General features: G+C 35.4%; 1 protein-coding gene across 4 annotated transcripts; it reads left to right on the top strand.

Annotated features, from left to right (window-relative positions):
• Positions 1 to 1,644: 1,644 nt before the first annotated feature.
• Positions 1,645 to 20,231, top strand: agtr1b (angiotensin II receptor, type 1b). 4 transcript variants are annotated; one of them, XM_081352529.1, is made up of 12 exons: positions 1,688 to 1,849; positions 13,885 to 14,038; positions 14,144 to 14,219; positions 15,077 to 15,201; positions 15,383 to 15,482; positions 15,591 to 15,692; positions 16,386 to 16,490; positions 16,571 to 16,681; positions 16,972 to 17,062; positions 17,494 to 17,696; positions 17,829 to 17,913; positions 19,229 to 20,231. In XM_081352529.1, exons 2-12 carry the CDS (start codon positions 13,974 to 13,976, stop codon positions 19,414 to 19,416), a joined length of 1,251 nt encoding a protein of 416 aa, XP_081208655.1. In that variant the 5' UTR covers positions 1,688 to 1,849; positions 13,885 to 13,973; the 3' UTR covers positions 19,417 to 20,231. The 4 variants fall into 4 exon arrangements, with proteins under 4 accessions (XP_081208658.1, XP_081208656.1, XP_081208655.1 ...); XM_081352532.1 differs by lacking the exons at positions 13,885 to 14,038; positions 14,144 to 14,219; positions 15,077 to 15,201; ... (6 more) ...; positions 17,829 to 17,913; positions 19,229 to 20,231 and adding exons at positions 7,301 to 7,725; positions 9,873 to 11,468 and having other exon boundaries at positions 1,645 to 1,849; XM_081352531.1 differs by lacking the exons at positions 13,885 to 14,038; positions 14,144 to 14,219; positions 15,077 to 15,201; ... (6 more) ...; positions 17,829 to 17,913; positions 19,229 to 20,231 and adding exons at positions 7,301 to 7,371; positions 9,873 to 11,466.
• Positions 20,232 to 20,831: the final 600 nt, after the last annotated feature.

Below are 20,831 nucleotides of genomic sequence, written 5' to 3'. Positions count from 1 at the left end.
TTTGGAAATAAGCGTCTTTCAGATCTATTGACATAAACCAGTCTCCTTGGCGAATTTGCGAGAGGATTTTCCTGGTTGTGAGCATTCTGAACCGTCGTTTCAGAAGTGCTTTGTCCAGCTGTCTTAGATTTAAATTGGGTCTGAGACCCCCGTCTTTTTTGGGTACCAGAAAATATCTGCTGTACATGCCCCCTTATATGTATAAGTCACAATAATAAATATATCTATAGCAAGCCTGAAATGTGAAATTAATCCATATGAAACCAACCAGGGGTGCGTTTCCCGAAAGCATCGTTGGCCAACTATGGTCGCAAGTTCATCGCAATGTCCATTGAACTCTATTGGTAACAACGGAACTTGCGACCATAGTTGGCCAACGATGCTTTCGGGAAACGCACCCCAGAGGTACAGATGTAATCTGCTCAAACCTGGATGTTTGTGTATGAGCGCTTCCTAATGAGGAAAGGACAAGACACAAGAGTGAAAATCAAGTTGTACTTGATGAATTAAAATGTAAAAATGGATTAATATTGTTTCACTAAAGTTCATAATTCATAAAGTTATCCACTAATGCACCCTGCATACAATCAATCTGAACAAACAACAAATGCAAATGGTGCAGCAAGTGAAAACAATTGTGAAAATTGTCTTGTGCAACAAAAATACACACAAAAAAAGTTCTAATACCTATTCTAATAGACCACAAATAGGGAATATTATAAAAATATGCTTCATTCACGTTTCAAATATGAACGAAAGTCCTCTTTGTTTTGGAGCAACATAAGAGAGAGTAAACGAGTTCTTACTTCACTATGGAGAATGCTTATTTAAGTTTTATGTTTATTCCTTTCACCCTAAGGTATGAAGAACAAACGGCGGTAATTGTAAAATAAGAATATTCTTGGAATGGTCTCAATCTACAAATGTAATAACGCAATCTACTAATGCAAAAACTTCAGGAGAGTCACACGAGAAACTCCAGTGTGCCCAAAAGAACCATCTAAAAAATAGTTGGTATATGTTTGGGTTCACTGATCATAAATCAGAGGACCCAGAGCTTTATACCCCTATTGGTCATGCAAACATAGAGGTAAACTGCATTTGAACCAGCATGAAAGAACATCCACCGATTGCAGAAACGGATCAGGTGACCTGACCTCACAGGTCAGACCATAAAGCTTTCTGAAAAACAAGTTCTCCATGTTCTTTCTCATGTCTACGCACTGCCGGCTCCAACCTACCCATCCAGACCTCTGCTTCCCTACTTTGTTTTCCTTTCCTATCCTTCTCAGTCTCAGATGTCAGACCTCTGAGCAGCAACCCCACAAGTTTGTACACTGAGTACGTCAAGTGGTGTGCGCCTCAACCAGTGACGCAACCGCCACAGAGTGCAGTGTTTGTACTCAAATATTTTTATTTGACTGATAGCAAAGTGGAATGGAAAAGTCACATTTGATCGTGAAGGATTTAAGAGGAACAGGAGACAACCAATTTCCTCTTCATCTCCAATGTCTGACGTTGGAGACGGCGCTATTAATATATCTTTGGGGGAGGCCAATTAGAGTTGTCATGATTTGCCTTTGCACGATTCATGGCATGGGAGGATGGAGTGAAATAACTGACCACTCAGATAGGAGGAGCGTTAATGTCGAGTGGGTGTATGCTGGGGGTGGTGGTCTCAACAAGCACACACTATGGAAATACAGACATGAGACATGTTTTCATCAATGGGGGGTGGATTGTGTTTGTACACGATGAGGTGTGTGTAAGTGTCAGGCGAATTTGACTAGTCTTGTTCTTGCAGTTCAGTAATAGGGCACTGGTCTGCAGTTCTTATCCACTTCATCAGGTAGGACACTTTCTGATTTCTAGATAAATAGAATACTATTTAAATGTAATTTTGAACAAGCCAAATGCACTAAAGGCTAACCCTGTTTATTGAGAATGAATACCTTTCCATGTGTTTGGATAGTAAACTGAAAACAGAATTGAAATTCACAAACATGCAGCACAGATATGAAATCCTGATTTAGATGCAGTATTTTGAGTCATGTATATTTGTAACGATAAAGCAAAAATCACTATCATTATTAGTACTTATAGTTTAGGGTTTGCCCATTAACTTTAAAATATATAAATTGATTAAAACTATTAGATGATTTCTTTCTGCAACAGACATGAATGATAGCTCGAACTTTGCAATATGGAGTCATTTTGTATATTTAACACAAGCAAGACTGTGTTCACTTATAAGAAAAAGTCACGCTGATTGATTCCTTTGGAAATTTGTATGGGTGTGATGGTTAAAAAAATGAAGTTATTTTAGCAAAAGCCTGTTATGACAGTCATAGCACTTTCAGTCTGGTGCATTGTTCCCATCATTCTGCACAAACAGTAAAGGCACGGTATGGCTCATTTAAGAAGACTGTCATTAACACACACATTTACCTTGCTATTTAAATGAAGACAAATTTTTGCCACTCCAGTCATGTAGACATATATAGAGGAACAAAATGTTGTTTGTACAACAAAATGACTGTCTGCAATGTACCTTACAGACAAGAACTAGATTTGAATCTTATTGCTTTACTGAAACAATAAACTCCATAAATGAAAAAAAAAATTGGATCAGAGAAATATACAGTATAGTGTTCACTATGAATAATAAAAGCATGCTTAGTATAATGTTATATGTTAGCATGTTGCTAAGCTAATGGCATGATCCTTTAATAGGTATAAAAATAGGACCAGAGACATTTTAAAGTGCAATTGGACCTGAACAAAGTGACCTGCACTCATTCATTTTAATGAGAGCTGGAGACTGTCACATTGCTTCCTGTCTGCTCTGAAAATCCCACCTTTCTGTTAAAAGTCCAGTGGTTGCATCCAAATATGCCCACTTCCCTACTATATCGTAAGCGAAAAACAGTTGGCTATCTGAAAAGTGTATAACAGTATTCATATAACAGTAGATGAAAAGTTCCTGGATCGCCTACTACTTCTGCCGAGATTCTGAAGTGAGTATACGATGGACACTTTACTATCCCATGAGGCCATGGGAGAGGATTTTTGAATGACAATGAAGTGATGCTGGTGAAAAACTATTTCAAAGGCTTTGGTTTCCCCCAGATTTTTTCCCCATTCAAGTTCATAGGATATTTACTTGCATGACTGGAAATAGCTCACATTTCCAAGATGGCCGTCTGAAATGGCATACTCTCTTGAGTAGGTAGTTAGTTTGAGTGAGTACTCACTTTGAGATTGGTAAAAAAAAAGTATGTTCTATCTATATAGTATGAATGTAATCCGGACACTACTACATTCACAATGTTGTCATTTTCAAGTGACCTACCGGCATCAGTTGCATTGCTTTAGTGCTATTCACAAATCCTCTCCCGTGCAAAATTTCCGATGCACACTTCCGAATTTCAACGGAAATAGTAGGTCATCCGGGTACTTTTATTAGTACTGTGAATTCAGACATACTTATTTGGTCGCATAATGTTTTCTTTCTACAGTAGGGAAGTATGCAATTTTGGATGCAGCCTTTTTTTTTTTTTTTTTTTTTCATTGAATTGAAAAGTTTATTTGAACAATAAGACAAATTAAAAAACAACAATCAAACGATACAAATCGATATGTAAAAAAAAAAAGAAAAAAAAAAAAAAAGAAGGAGTGGGAAGCATTGTTCAAAAAGGAGTGGGAAGAAGCTAGCGCTTATTCAATCCCACCCCCTTGCCACACACAATTGCCACCTTGTATGATATTACAATATCTATGGATTAATAATTAATAGTAGTAATTAGTATAACAATAACAGTTACACCATTAATAGACTATCAATTTAATAATAATGTATATAATAATAATGATATTAATAAACATCAATATCATAAAAATTTCAATAACTAATCATTATCACTACCATTACCACAATAACTATAATTAGTATAATAACAATGATGACAACAATAATCAGTGAAAATCACAACCCCTCATTCTTGTATCTTTCAAAGACCGTATTCTTATATGATGATTTAAAAGAATGTATATTAGGAGATTGCCTGTGTTCGTCCTTCATCCCATTCCACAGTTTTACCCCACATACCAGATCCATTTTAAATTTTGTGTAAATTCGTAAATTATAACCCCCGTCTCTCTGGCTGAAAAGATTTTGGATGTTGAGTGGTAGTAAATTCTTGCTAACTTTAAACATGATCAGTGCTGTGTAATATTGAACCAGGTCCTGAAGTTTAAGTAATTTTGATTGTAAAAACAGAAAATTTGTACGATCCAAACACCCAGCTTTGTGTATGACACGGACTGCCCTTTTTTGCAATACTGACAGTGAGTATAGTGAATTTTTATAATTGTTTCCCCAGATCTCTATGCAATAGATGAAGTATGGAAGAACTAATGAGCAATACAAAATAAAAATTGCTTTATTTTATTTATAATTCCAACGTTCTTGGCGACTTTGTTTTGTATGTGTCTGATATGGGGCTTCCAACTGAGTTTATTGTCTATTATCACACCCAATACCTTAATTTCCTTTACATTTTCAATTATTATATTATCAATTTCAGCCTTTGGTAACAGACACAACTACTGATATTGATAAAATACTCAATTTGTGAAACTATAATTTTTAGTATTGTGATTTCCCTTGACATACTTTTAAAAAGAGTATAAATTGCAGAAATAATATACTTAAGCGTAAACTGAATGTAATGTTTTCATAAAATCAATTTAATTGCAATTAAATAAAAATGTATTGTAATTTAAATAAAATTAAAACCAATTATTTTAAGAACATCTTCATATGTAAGTTCATAATTGCTTCTATTATCTTTGTAATATGGATAAAGTGTACAGCAGAATATACTGTCAAGTATTTATGGTAAAAACAAAACATGTATTTAAATATATTTGTAATTACACATTTGTAATGAATGAAGTTGCAATTTAGTACATTTAAAATATCTTAACTTAAAATGTAATGTCAAATAGGGTTTATACAGGTTTATATATATATATATATATATATATATATATATATATATATATATATATATATATATATATATATATATACAGTATATATACTTTTAAGATTACACTACAAGTGCACAATTAAGTGCACTTCTTTTTGACAAGGGTTCACAAGTACATTTAGGGATTTCCTCCTCCACAAATGATACATGTGATGCCACCTTTAAATGTGGCAGCATAATTACACTGTCTACCTTTTAGAACAGCCTCGGGAACACAACTATGATGCATTAAAATGCTCCCTCTGCAGGCAACTCTTTTGGAACGGAGTGATTGTGTAAAATCTTGTTGTTAAAAACATTAACATCTCTTGAGCTCAGACAAAGCCAGTGTTTTATTGAGCTGCAGTCTTAAGGCTGACTAATATTTGTTGTCCACAACTCCCATGGTGGCGACTTGCATCTATCTGATCAGAACTTAAACACGATAACAGAAGCTAAATTACTGCTTTGGGCTTTTATTTTGCTCTGCTAAACAAAATGTCCGACAGATGTCCGTGTCACTCCATCTGCTGTTAGGCCTAATTCAAACAGCCGTTTGCTTTAAAAGCCCAGTCAACAGAAATATATAAAGCCCATCTCTGCTGTCCCAGCGGGAAAGGAGAGATAATTGTTTTTTTAGTGGCCACACTCGTGCTGGTGAGGTACATTTCCTCATGGTGGTCTACCTCTCCAAAGTGAGAGAAGAGCAGACTGAGTAAATCTTTAACTAGATCAGTGATGATTTTAGTGGCCAGTCTAACACTCTACCAGATGGTGGTGCTCACACTACACTTCTGATTAAACAGAGTTGATATTTAGTTATTTCTTAGGCTCCACTTTTGACTATTCTTGTGTAAGACTGCCCTTGTGTAACTTCTTTCCGTTAAGTTATGTGTCCATTATGGGCACACCTAGACTAAACAAGAACTAGGCCTTGGACACACACACACACACACACACACACACACACACACACACACACACACACACACACACACACACACACACACACACACACACACACTAACTAAAAATTATTCAGACACCAGATATATTTTTTTATATATTACTAGTGGGTGCAGGATACAATTAGTTCATTTATGTAAGTGAGGATAGCAAAATAAAGTAAACGGTGACACATATTATACCCAAAAAATCTTCATACAGTGGACTACCAGTAGAATTGATATAGATTTTGGACCAAAAATTATTCAGACACTTTGACCTGACCATGTTTTGCTAAAGGGTTTTTTTCTTGCTAATGCGACCTTTTTACACCACAGACTGAACACAACTAAGCATTGCTTGGTAATTGGTTTACCTAAATTGGTATTATCTAATTGTGTACTTACATTTAACAGCTGACAGATATTCACCCTAATTCATTTGTGAGACAGTCTAACAAGGATGGCTAAAGTGAAATATCAACTGATTTGATAACTTTGAGTTCTTGTCATATTTTATTACCATTTTCTAAACTATAGCGAATAAACTGTGATAATGTGAGAAATGTTGAAGGTGTCTGAATAAATTTTGGTTTGACTGTATATATATAATGTATATATGTATGTACAGCAGCAATGGCTTTAAGGCATTAATAAAAACGAGTGAGTGAGGAGAGGCGGGTTTGTGTGTAACTTGCTTTCGGAGAGATTAGAGAGTGAGAACGCGCAGCTGGTATTCTATATCTATTCAGATATTTCAGTGTCGATATGTATCGAAAAAAATATATATATTTTTGACAACACTAGATTGCACTTAGTTTATTATTTTAGATGCCTGTAGCCTCACCATCAGCCGATTGGGGCGAGCTTTGGTGACGTAGACGGGGTGGGTACTGTACTATCATCCCTCAAGTTTCAAGTCTCTCCGACTTACGGTTTGGTCTGCCCGATTGGTCTGCCCGATCAAATTTGAACAATTACAATAGTGTTTCAGCTCTACACACTTGAAAAAATATTTTTTTTATATGTACAAATACATAATGTAACAACTGTACAGTACAATGGGGAAAACACCAAGGCTCTTCTGTACCCCAAACAGCACTTCAGAGTAAATGGCATATTTAATGTCATCAGGCAAACTAATGTAAAAGTCATTTCTGCCTTTTATGGTCTCCATTTAAAGTTTCCATTTGCTCTCCAATTACTGTAAATGCTGTCTGGGAGGAACAATTAAGAGCAATTATTATCTAGCTTAAGAGTAGTTAGCTTGGTGCTGTGTCTTCACAAAATCAGTTTTCCTGTTTTGTGCTCTTGTCTTTTCAGACATATTTGTTGCGGGTATTTCATTGTATCCAGAGAAGCAGCATGAGAACACAACACATGCACAACTAAAAGTGGGTTAGTCTTGCACATTTAGTTAATGTGTTCACTGTACAGTCAACTTAGAGCCGCCTACTGTTACACTCATTTAAAAAAGAAAACAGGGCTAAATCAAATGGTGACATGTGCGGAACTGCTTTATTGCATCTTGCGGGCCTGAGGAGGAGAAATGCAGGAGTGATATTTCATTATCCGGTTACCCTTGGCACCCCGACGTTGTGCTCTTTCTTTAGCAATGAACACCACCACATCTGTAACTTATATGGTGCTTTTACAGAAGAATGCATACTTTTTAAAATGTCTCGCCTGTGAAACCAGAGAAACCCACGTTCACTTGGCATATAAATGAAACTGCTCTAAAATGTGAGGTGTGTAAATGAAGAATTGTATGGACGCATGCAGAATGATGATTCTTTCAGAATTGATTTAAAATAAACTTAAATTAAAAGTTTAGTTCCTGAATTTGAACTGTGGTCAGAACTGTTCATTGTGATTCAAAATGAAATCAATCCTGTGGGGCTGAAATCACTAAAAGGGCATACTTTACTAAATTCAGATTTTTGCTTTAAGATTGCAGCTGAAACCATGAAGAAAAACACTTGAGTGCGCCCCCTTGTGGCAAACTGAGGACTACATTACATTTGTGATGTAGAGAGCATTTTTTATTAAAGCTTTGGACATTTATATACAATGTTCAACATGGATAATTTTTCCTCATTCTATCCTGGTAGCAGCACGCTCATTTATTAAGAGCAAACAGGTTTGATTTTCTCAGGCACTTTCCACAGCCTAGACCCCTGGTGACCTGTTTATTTAGGTGTGTGCTGATTAGAAATTCTCATGCTGAGCTCCTTTCAGCACAGTGTGTATGGAACATAACAACTCAACAATGCTCTAAAGCACTTTTCTCTCTCTCTTTCCATATCCTCCATTAATGAATTTTGTAGTCAGAAAATCATGTTTACCGCATTGAGCACAGAGACTGTAGCTATAATACAGTAACTTGTTGTATGAATTTAACACATTAAATGTGGCATTATTATACAACGCTAAAAACCAACCACCATCATAATACAACAGAATATAAATAAATCTGTGATGTGCAAAATGTGGTAACTCTGTCAACTCCAGAACACAAAACAGAAAATCAAGTTTAAACTATTTCAATTCATTCATTTATTGTGAAGTTTACATTTTCCAGTTTTTTTTATTAATATTTGACATAACAATGTATATTATTGTCATATCTTGACCCAGTCTACTGAGTGATAGTCAAGAAGAAGAAAAAAACCCCGAATTTTATGAGAAAATGGAAAAAGCAGTTTCACTAAAATGTAAATTTATATCTCTGAACTTCGTAGTAATACAGCCTTGAAGGTCTGCATTTCATATGTGAATGTACAGAAATTAAAATAAATTGAATTTGAAAGACATTCATATGACTGTAACATTTAAGAAGAAAGTGGAGGTTTGAATATTAGAACAAAGCCTGGCTTGAAAGTTTTGCAAAACGTTTATAGTCCTTTGGATGGATGGATGGATGGATGGATGGATGGATGGATGGATGGATGGATGGATGGATGGATGGATGGATGGATAGTACGACAGATAGAATGGCAAACAGAATGATAGACAGAACGATAGAAAGTTATATAGATAGTACGACAAATAAAACAATATATAGAGACATGGATGGATGGATGGATGGATGGATGGATGGATGGATGGTACGACAGATATAACGGCAAATAGAACGATAAGACGATAGATAGATAGATAGATAGATAGATAGATAGATAGATAGATAGATAGATAGATAGATAGATAGATAGATAGATAGATAGATAGATAGATAGATAGATAGATAGATAGATAGATAGATAGATAGAACAATGGATGGATGGATGGATGGATGGATAGTACGACAGATAGAATGGCAAACAGAATGATAGACAGAACAATAGAATGTTAGATAGATAGTACGACAGATAAAACAATATATAGATACATGGATGGATGGATGGATGGATGGATGGATGGTAAGACAGATATAACGGCAAATAGAACGATGGATAGATAGATAATAAGACGATAATAAGACGACGATAATAAGACGATAGATAGAAGATAGATAGATAGATAGATAGATAGATAGATAGATAGATAGATAGATAGATAGATAGATAGATAGATAGATAGATAGATAGATAGATAGATTCCCTGAACTTTTTTCATGTTTCCATGACTGAGAACCTTCTGATAAACACATTACAATTTCACTGTCACCACTCATTAACTAAGAGAGTGTTTTAAAGAGGTTCCAGGTGGTCAGATCAGTGTCGTCATGAAGCATCTGTTTTTGATAGCAGAAGTAGCATGATCAGTGAAGACAGTTTTAATGTGCAGAGCTTAATAAGGGGGCGTAGCAGGAGCTCTTTCATGGCCGATGTTTACGGCTTGTGGCTGTGCTAATGATGCCTCTTCCTCTGACAGTTTTCGTTGCTCTCTTTTATAGGCGTCAGGAGGCATTTACCCCAAATCTGGTGTTGGCTACTCAAGACATACCCTGTAGGTATCGGAACCCATTCTTTGTCACATAAGCAACAATAGTGGACCGAAAAATGGAGAACAAAACCTCAGGAATGAGTGATCCCTTCCACGTGAACTGCAGTATGTCTGGAAGACACGGCTTCATCTTCACCTTCATTCCCGTTGTCTATGGATGCAATTTTGTCATTGGGGTCATTGGTAATAGCATGGTGGTGGCTGTCATCTACCGCTACATGAAGCTAAAAACAGTAGCAAACGTCTTTGTGCTCAATCTAGCTATATCAGACCTTACCTTCCTTATTACGCTGCCATTGTGGGCCACTTTCACAGCCACGGGTTACCACTGGCCGTTCGGCACCTTTCTGTGCAAGGCAAGCGCAGGACTGGTCATCTTCAACCTCTACACTAGCATATTCTTCCTCACCGCTCTTAGCATTGACCGATATCTTGCTATCGTACATCCGGTGCGCTCCAGGCGCCAGCGCACACTTCTCTACGCTAACCTCACGTGTGTACTCATATGGCTGTTTGCCTTGCTCCTCAGTGCACCTACAGCGTTAAGCAGGAGTGTGTATGACATTGGGAACTCGACTTTGTGCGCTGTGTGGCACCACAGTGAGCAGATACACTTCTTAGTTACTCTTAGTGTGCTAAAAAGCGTTCTAGGCTTTCTTGTGCCGTTCCTTGTGATAATCACCTGCTATTGCCTTATCGGTCGCGCACTCCTGGATTCCAGGGGTGTGTTGAGGAAAAGCGTTCGCTCTCGGGAGGATGAAACGTTACGGATGATAGCCGCTACTGTGCTAGCTTTCTTTGTTTGCTGGGCTCCTCACCAAGCTTTCCACTTCATGGAGCTGCTGGCCATGCTTGGCGTGGTGGAAAACTGCCAAACACTGGATGTTATTGACACAGCCATGCCATTTACCATCTGCATCTCCTATTTAAACAGTTGTGTAAACCCCATTCTTTATAGCTTTGTTGGACAGAACTTTCGCAAAAACCTACTGAGGTTGCTAGGCTGTGGGTCTGGACAAACTAGCGGTCACTTTATCATTAGCTCAAAGATGAATGTCCATTCCCAATGTACCTCTGGACTGCTCAATCCAACAAGCACCAAGAATGATTCAACACCCACTGTTAAGACATCTTAAATGGAAAAGGCATAGCTGAAATTTTGTATTTATCTGTGTTTTGGGGATTTTAAGGTACTACCAAAGCACAATGCTAGTTAGTTACGTTACTGTATCAGTAACAGTTCTCAGTACTTAGAATGATAGAGCTCAAATATCTGTGCCTTTAACAAAGATGTGTTATCCTGCAGGTAGTCCCTTGTGAAAAAAATAAGTACACATTAGCATACTAGAATACATATGACAGAAATAGTATATTTTAGAAGAATATACTTCAGTGCAAACTGAATTTCATGTTTTCGTACAGTTAATTGCATGTTATTAAGTAAAATTAAAATTAAAATTCTAATGTTAAAATATGGCTATGTGCTTTTGAATGTACTGTAAGTGTATATATGATAAACTTCAATATACTTTAATGTATTTTATATTGAAACTTGTAGGCTATGTAATATATATATATATATATATATATATATATATATATATATATATATATATATATATATATATATATATATATATATATATATGAGTGTGTGTGTGTGTGTTGGTGTGTATGTCATATTATATATAATTTTTTTTGTCATAATCTCCATAATCTCTTTAAAGGGTTAGTTCACCCCAAAAAAATGTATTTGGTCATCAATTACTCACTCTAATGTCATTCCAAACTTGTAAGACTTCCGTTCATCGAAACACAAATGAAGATATTTTTTATGAAATCTGAGAGATTTCTGTCCCTCCATTGACAGCTACACAACTACCAATTTGACGCTTAAAGTTCATAAAGACATCGTAAAAGTAATCCATATGAATCGATTGGTTTAGTCCAAATTTTCTGAAGAGACTGGATCACTTTATATGATGAACAGATTAAATTTAGGCTCTTATTCCCTCTTTATTATTTCTTCATTTGTGTTTCGAAGATGAACGGTAACGACATGAAGTCGAGTAATTGATGACATTTATTTATTTAAATTGTTTTCACTTTTGGATAAACTATCTCTTTAAGTGATCTGGAAACCTGACCATATCACATTCATGACTAAATTGTGACCATATTACAAACAATGTTTCATTTGTGTTCATGCAACAACAACAACAACAACAAAAACAACAACAAAATCTGCAATAATTTCTTTTCACAACAACAGACCACATAAAACACTACTTAAAAATAAATAACTAAATAAATAATATACAAGGTATTGCATATTGCAAAAAATATGTGATACCATATACATAATTATCTTGGTTACTCTGCTTTCTTTGCTTTAAATAAGGTCTATGTCTTTTACTTAAACCAAGATGTAAGATATATTTAACATATGACTTATGAACAGTAATGTGAGATATTAAAAATTATATTTGAGGTCCCACTTTATATTAATTGTCTTTAATTATGTACTACCATTTCATTTCATTATTTGATACAATGCACTTATTGTGTATGTACATGTTTTCACATTGTAGCCTATATTTCAAAAATACCTGCATGTAAGCATGTACAGCTGTAATTCGTTTATACCACCAAGCTGTAATTCACAAGTGATTCATACCACCAAACCTGTCCTTAACCTTAACCGTATCCCACCTCAATAGCAGCAATAGTGTATTGCATTACAATATGAATACAATGTTGTGCATAAGAGATAATCAATGGCTAACTGTGTATGAAACGATTTTGAGAATAAGGTTTCTAGTGCTCAACTAAACACTATCACTTGAAAATAGAAGTAAGATCTCTAGTGTTCAACCCGCTGCGCTGCAATAACCAAACAGACTCCAACCGATGCCCTCGAATATGCTTTTACACATGATCAGGACCTCATATCAATCACAGAGACTCCCACCAGCAAAAATAATACAACATAGTAAAGTTAACATGACATATTACTCATCATCATCACATCATTTATCTCTAATATGATTGTGTGTATATTTAGACCTAGACCAAAACCATATGATTATTAGTTTGTTGATTACTCAATGTCATGGGGCTATTATATTTAGATAGCTGTCTAGCTTGACTAAAGTGTTCAAATGTTAAATGTTAAACCTGCAAGAAAAAGAAATGTTAGTTGGTTAATAAAAAATAAATAAATAAAAATCTCTCACATAAAGCACATATTAATGCCTTATCTGTATGACAATATTCTACATCCCTTAATAATCCTACCCAATACCTGAACTTAGCAACTACCTTACTAACTATTGATAAGCAGTAATTAGGAGTTTACTGAGTCAAAAGTCATATATTAGTGAGAATCTGAACCTAATATAAAGTGTAACTGTGCAAAAAAACTAATATAAAGGGACCATATTTCTTTACTGCAACTATAATGTTTCTACACTTTTTTTGTGGATAAGAAAATTAGTTGATAACTGTTGTAAGGTATTTACTAATTCTATGAGATATTAAAGTGAAAACACTGAACATTTCAGATTGTCTGTCGAATATTTTTGTTTGGCAATATTATTTTTGATGTTGTAACATTAGTACATAAAATTGTAGGAAATAATGTTTTTTTTTTTTCCTCAATTTTTTTTATATGCACATTCCATGGACAATTTTGTACTCGTCTTCACATTCAAACAGCAGTACATTTGTGTTTGGGAATTTGTGTTTGGGAACAGTTAAATAAAATTTATATTATTATTTTTATTATTTTATTTTCTCCTGTTAAGGTTTTCTTCTCTTAGTGAACATTTAGGCGACAGCCTTTTAACAGGTTAATGATTGAAAGAGGTGCATTTGAAGCAGTTGTCACCTCAAATCATATATAGCTAAAAATATCTTGAACAGCATGTGCAACAGGTGACTAATAATTGATACATATGAAGGCATTATGGAGGTCAGTATTGGGCGGTCCTTGATGGCCTGACATTATAAAAAGAGATCTGTGTGCGGAGCAAAAAATCACACAGGCAAAATGAAGATCCTTTTGCTCTTGGGATTGGTGGCTGTCGCTCTCTGTGAGCCAACCAGATTTGTGGGGTAAATTCTTGAACATTTTTCTCTGTTGAACCAAAAAAAAAAGATTACACTATGTGGAGCTAATATCCAAGATGGTAAAGAATATCTCTCTCCACACTTTTCTAGCGATAAAGTCATCCGTCTGACACCTGCAAATGATGAACAAGTGACAATCATCAAGGAACTGGGACAAAAAGGCCAGGTAAAATGTAAACTCTTATTTATTATAGAAAATATTGTTTATTTTATTTTATTTATTCATATTTTGCACAGACACCCTGAACAGCAAGATTAAAACAAATCTCTGTAAAAAAATTTACCTTTTTGTCCTTAAAAAATTACCATGTGGGACCAACCTTGGTCACCAGGTGGCACTATCAGCAAGCACAAAATCTAATGCTTAAAAGGTGAATTTCTGATACTTTATCTGTTGATTTATTGTTGAATAATATAACTATAAGAACTGTTTGAAAATCTAAATCTAAATCAAGATTTGCAACAACATGTTAACTTATTCTACTTACCCGAAAAAAAAAAATATATATATATATTTAAGGCACAAACATAATTTATTCATATTGCGGTTCATGGCTTCTGGAATTTTGAGATCTACAGACAAAGATCTATTGATTGTAAAGTCCTCTATGGCCTTTTGATACTACAGACGATAGCTAACCATTGTCACAATATGGCAGCAATTTACTTGTGAAAAAAAAAAGAGCATGCAGAATGATCCGAGATCCATGCATGTAGCAAGTACCCATTAGGGTGAATTCAGGCTGATTGGAACACTTTTTCCCAGTCATCTCGATGGCAAAGAGTGTTCCAATCAACCTGAATTCACCCCTATACAATTTAAACAAAAATATCTGGACACTAAATGCCACATTAAACCAGTATTACTGAGAAATGTTTAACACAATGCACTTTTTTGAGACATTGCTTGAAATCATGAATGATTTTCATGAAATCATCAATGACTCTACTAGTAGTTGGATTTCATCAAGGCACATGGTTGAACATCCAGATTTTGAGTAAGTGTATATGCTGCACCCTCAGGTGGATTTCTGGAAGCCCGACAGTCCTGACCTCGTGACCATTGGCATGAAGGTTGACATTCATGTTCCCGCAGCCCAGCTTGACATGGTCTTCACCATTTTACAGCAGAGTGACATGGAAGCTAAGTAAGTATTTGGCAAACATGTAAGTTGCCTTAGACTTTGAAATTAACAACACAGCTTCATACGATACAATGACATGGTAGTTCAAATGTACCATACTTCAAAGAAAGCCAAGGTAATTTCCCCTCTCAAAATAAGGTAATTTTTGATATTCTTGGGATTTATTAGCTGGTGGTCTTTGCAGGGTCATGTTTGAAAATCTTCAGGAGGCTGTGGAGGATCAGTTGGACAACAAGAGGGTGACGAAAGCCCATGACTACACAAAGTACAACAACTGGGCGACGGTATGACTGCCAGTGCACTCATAAATCCCCTTAAACTTTTTTTTCTTTTTTTTTTCCTTAAAATTATTATATTTGTGTAATTTGTTTTTTTTTTTTACTCACCTTCAGATTAATGATTGGGCAATCTCCATCAGCTCTGCCAATCCTAGCCTGATCAGCAGACAGGTGATTGGGAACACTTATGAGGGACGCCCCATGCACCTTCTTACGGTAAAGTCTTGGATCACTTTACAAATCTCTGTTATACCCATGTGAAAAAGTAGTACACTTCACATACTTTTAAAAATAATACTTATTATGGAAATAATATACTTTCAAATAATACACATAAGTGTGAACTGAATGTAACGTTTGCATATTAATTGCATGCAAATGTATTATAAACATAATAAATGCAGTTGTTCAAATGCTGACCTTTAGAGTGCTTTTTTTACCCACTTAAGTAGGATTTAGATATTTATATGTAGTGGTATTTTCATAGTAACTTCTACTGTATGTGAATATGATTAAAGTGCACTGCCGAATGTCCTGACAAGCATTTATAGTAAATTAAAATATATTTTAATGTCATCTCTTGTGTGAAATTGTATGGCATGTATTTAAATTTGTACACATTTGTAACAATGAAGTTGCAATTTAGTACATTTAAAATAGCTTAACTATTTCAAACACAATACAGTTTAAACTATTATCAAGTTCTTTACATGTGATTATGTTTGTCAATGCATCAAAAAAGTGTACTTTTTAAGATTATGTGAGTGCACTTCTTTTTCACAAGGGTATGATCAAGTCAGCATCTACCTGATATGTGACAATTTTGAGATTACCTGCATTGAGTACAATATGAAAACACTGTTAAACTCAATACTAAATATTAAAACACTTGAGATTTCTCTCTTCCAGATCGGAAAGAAGACAGGCTCCGCTAAGCCAGCTGTCTTCATGGACTGTGGCTTTCACGCCAGAGAATGGATCACTCATGCTTTCTGCCAGTGGTTTGTAAACGAGGTACAGGATAAACCATTTGTTTTTGAATTAATGTCTTTCAAGAGATCTGTGAATCTAAACTTAATTTCGCTCATGGTCAGGCTGTGTCCACCTATGGAAGTGATCCTGAGATGACCAACCTTCTCGATAGAATGGACTTCTTTGTTCTGCCTGTCTTCAACATTGATGGCTATGAATACACCTGGTCCAGTGTAGGTTCATAACATTTGTGTCCCAAAATATATTATTCATATGGTGCAGTAAATTGATATATGCTCTGGCATTACAAGACAAAGGTTACTGAATGTATGTCTCATGAATGAAAAATTATCATTAAAAGTACTATCAGTACTATCAGTGTGCATTGATTTAGGAGATGTGCTGTTTTTAATATATATATATATATATATATATATATATATATATATATATATATATATATATATATATGAAGAGTGAAAAATAATGATCTTTTTTTTCTTTTCTTTTTTTGATCATATAGAACAGGATGTGGAGAAAGACTAGATCCAAGAACAGTGGCACCACCTGTATCGGTACTGACCCCAACAGAAACTTTAATGCTGGATGGTGCAGTGAGTACATGCTTCCTATTAAAGCTATTGTGATTAACTAATAGTATACTAGAAATCAAGTCAAGAGTCCACATGACATTGCTTAACAAGCCTAACGGGCAAGGCTTCCTTGGTCTACCATTATAACCACAAAGAACATGCAGCTTGACCACCAGCTAAAGGTTTGTTGGTGAAAAACAGTGCTATGCCAGCCAGACCTGCACCAAACCACACTGGTCTAAGATGGCTTGGGACGAGATAGAAATTAGTCCTAAACAGAAGAGGAGACAAAAACATCTGAACAATGTCTTGATGCGTGGTAACCGTAGTATAAGCAGAATACTTGACTCGATTAAATGATCAGAAACCACCTCGAGTGATCATTATGTTTCAAATAATTCCACGGCTGTTGTCAATTATTCCTTACACAATGTATGCCGTTATCGTTCCAGCCACTGGAGCTTCCAGCAACCCTTGCAGCGATACCTACTGTGGAAGCAGCCCAGAGTCTGAGATTGAGTCCAAGAATTTGGCCAACTTTATCCGCACCAACAAGTCCATCATCAAGGCCTACCTGACTGTCCACTCATATTCCCAGCTGCTCCTCTTCCCCTATTCCTATAAATATGGCCTGGCTGCTGACCACTCGGAGCTGGTACCTGTTCATAAACACATGCGTTAAACACACTACAAAAATGTCCATTATATTTTCATGTAATGTGAGAATTTGTTTGACTGACCTGAGCCTTAACTTAACTGAGCCTTTTCTTTCCTTTCACACTTGTAGCTGAGTGTGTCTCAGGGAGCTATTGCAGCTTTGCGCACCCTGTACGGAACCAAATACACTAGCGGCCCTGGTGCTGCGACCATCTGTGAGTATAAAGAGTCCAAGATAAAAGCTCTGATCCAAAACCTATGAAGTGAGCTGCCTGCTTCCATCTAGGCATCTATCTAACACAAATGTACATTGGTATTTTCTGGCTTGAAAGGAACCTCACAATTCACAGTTGATTCCAAAAGATGTTAGCATGTTGCTAAGCTAAGAATGCTAAGCTAGGATTTTCCAATTGGCTTTTGGATCATTGCAGAAAATAAGCTATGTGACCAACATAAGTTTATGATTCTGTTCACCTATTATTTCCCTCTGATTTTAGGGATAACTAATGGGTAGAGATATGGTTAGGACGATCAACAAAATATGTTGATCCACAAACATGTGTTACTTTACTTTTTGTTTGTGTTTTTGGCCTAAAAATATATCATCCCTCTATAGCAAGCTATAAGCATTAATAATTTCAAAGCACAAATATGGGATAAATAACTTTTAATGAAACTATAAACTATACTGTATCTATACCCAGCTCACTAGGTTTTGTAACAGGGAATGTCAGTGTTTTCAAAGAGATTATAGTCATGTAAATGTACATTTTTATATTTTATCCTCTAAAATAACTTAAAACAGTGGTTCTTAATTTATAATTTTTGATTAAATCAAACCATCCAGCTATACGTAACACGAGCGTTCTATGTGCATCAGTACTCCTGAGTATAAACATAAGCTATAAATAATATTAATTTCATTATATTAAAATTAAACAAGCTATATTATTTTTTAACTTATATATTATATTAATAATAAATTATATTACATATTTTTTAATGTTTTATGAACATTTTATATTAGTATACCTATATATTATAGTAAAGTATAAAAATGTACTCATGGTGTAGCCTACAATCTGCAAGTGCTATTTACATGTACAGTTTGACCAAGAAAACAGTGTTTCAGATCAGGAGCCATTTTGCAGCTAGTGAGCAGATTTTTGGGTTTCACTTTATTTTGATGGTCCCTTAAAAACATTCTGTTGACTATAAGTAATGCTGCACATACATGTCTACTAACTCTCATTAGAGTGTTAGTAGAGTATTAGTAGACTGGTAAGGTTAGGGTTAGAATAAGTTGACATGTAGTTGCAAAGTTACATATAGTCAGTAGAATGTCTGACCATCACAATAAAGTGTTAGCAGATATTAAGCAGCCAGTCTACTGATACTCTGAGAGTTAGTTGACATGTAGTTGCAAAATGACTTATAGTCCAAATAAATGTTCAAAAGGTACCATCAAAATTAAGTGTTAAGGATTTTTGCTGACGTGTGCTTCCCTAAACATGAGCTTTGTCGTTGCAGACCCAGCTGCTGGTGGCTCTGATGACTGGGCTTATGACCTGGGTGTGAAGTATTCATACACCTTTGAGCTGCGCGACGAAGGACGTTACGGGTTCCTGCTGCCCGAGTCCCAGATCAAGCCCACTTGTGAGGAGACCATGCTGGCTGTCAAATACATCGCTAGCTATGTGCTCAACAACCTGTACTGAGAGGGAACTGTCTGGTAGAAAGCCTTGTGAATACATCAGGGTTTGTTTCTTATAAAATGGAACGTGGCTGTGCATTCTGTGACATCAAATCATTGCAAATCTCAAAATATCATGATCAGTAAAGCAATAAAACACAAAAGTCTGTTTGTTGAATAATATTTAATACAAAATATAATATGATAGGTACATTAATTAGATAGAAGCAATTAACAGCTATTTATACCATCCAAAATAAACAGTGCATGGCGCCATAGAGTATATATATAAAATAAAGTCGCATTTGCAAACAAACGAGGCTTGATATTTTGGCAGAAATAACTTGGTTATTTTTAGTGGATGTATGAAGTCAGTTCCCCTCATGTTCTCTGTGGTCCAGAGGAAACACAATTCAGAACTGCTGTATGAACATGATCCACTAACAACTTACATTTTGTCTTAATTCTGAACAATATACATTCATTGTTATAATTTGAAACCTAACAAACTTATTTTTTTTTTTCTAAATTTTTTGCATGATATGTGTGTTTGTGCCAATGATCTATACTATATACAAATAATTGGGTTGTGCTAAATGTATCTAAAATAAATTAAGCATGGTTTGATATTATTATATAATGCAAATACATTTAAACGACTTGAGAGTGCAAGTATTTCTGGGGCTGTTTATACAGTATACTGTCGTCCTGTTTCACTCATAATTCAATGCCACACTTTTCTGTAATGCCAGGTATTATATATGGTGACTGATAATCTATTACATGGCATAAAACAAAAATGAAAAGTTGGATGTAAACACATCCAATTAAGGTAACCACTATTTTGTACTCTGAGAGTGAATACTGAGGAGAGAACAGTCCAAGACAGATTCAGGATAGTTTTTTGAGTACAAGTCTCACCACTTGATGTCTCTCTTTCACAACAATCATTTTCCGAAACAGCATACTTGATATAAGAGGTGAAAAACAGTATGTCCGAATTCACAGTACTCATAAAAGAGTAGGCAAAAAGGTAATCCAGTGAGATTCTGAAGTGTATATATGATGGAAACTTTAGTATCCCATGAGGCCAACGGGAGAGGATATGTGAATGGCAGTGAAAGCGAGTAATTGACGCTGGTAGGTCACATGGTGAATGTAGGCCTAGAACGACCAGATTACATTCACACTACACATTCATAGTAGAACGTCATTTTTTATCAGTTTTGAAGTAAATATTTATTCAAAATAAGTAGCCTACCAACTAAAGAGAGTTTGGACGCAGCCATGCTTTTGTTCTCTTCAAGATAGAAGACTGTCTGAAAGCAGTTTCCCAAAACTGTGAAGGCACCTTGTTATTGAAACTGGTTTTAGGATGCGCGGCCCTACTTAGGAAATGCGTTTTGGGAAATGGGACTATCTTCACACATTTAATAAGGT

Source organism: Scardinius erythrophthalmus (genome assembly GCF_964197995.2).
Source record: "Scardinius erythrophthalmus genome assembly, chromosome: 22".
In the NCBI taxonomy this organism is placed as follows: domain Eukaryota; kingdom Metazoa; phylum Chordata; class Actinopteri; order Cypriniformes; family Leuciscidae; genus Scardinius; species Scardinius erythrophthalmus.
The sequence above is the reverse complement of the archived record's forward strand: the minus strand, read 5'-3'. Positions and strand labels throughout refer to the sequence as shown.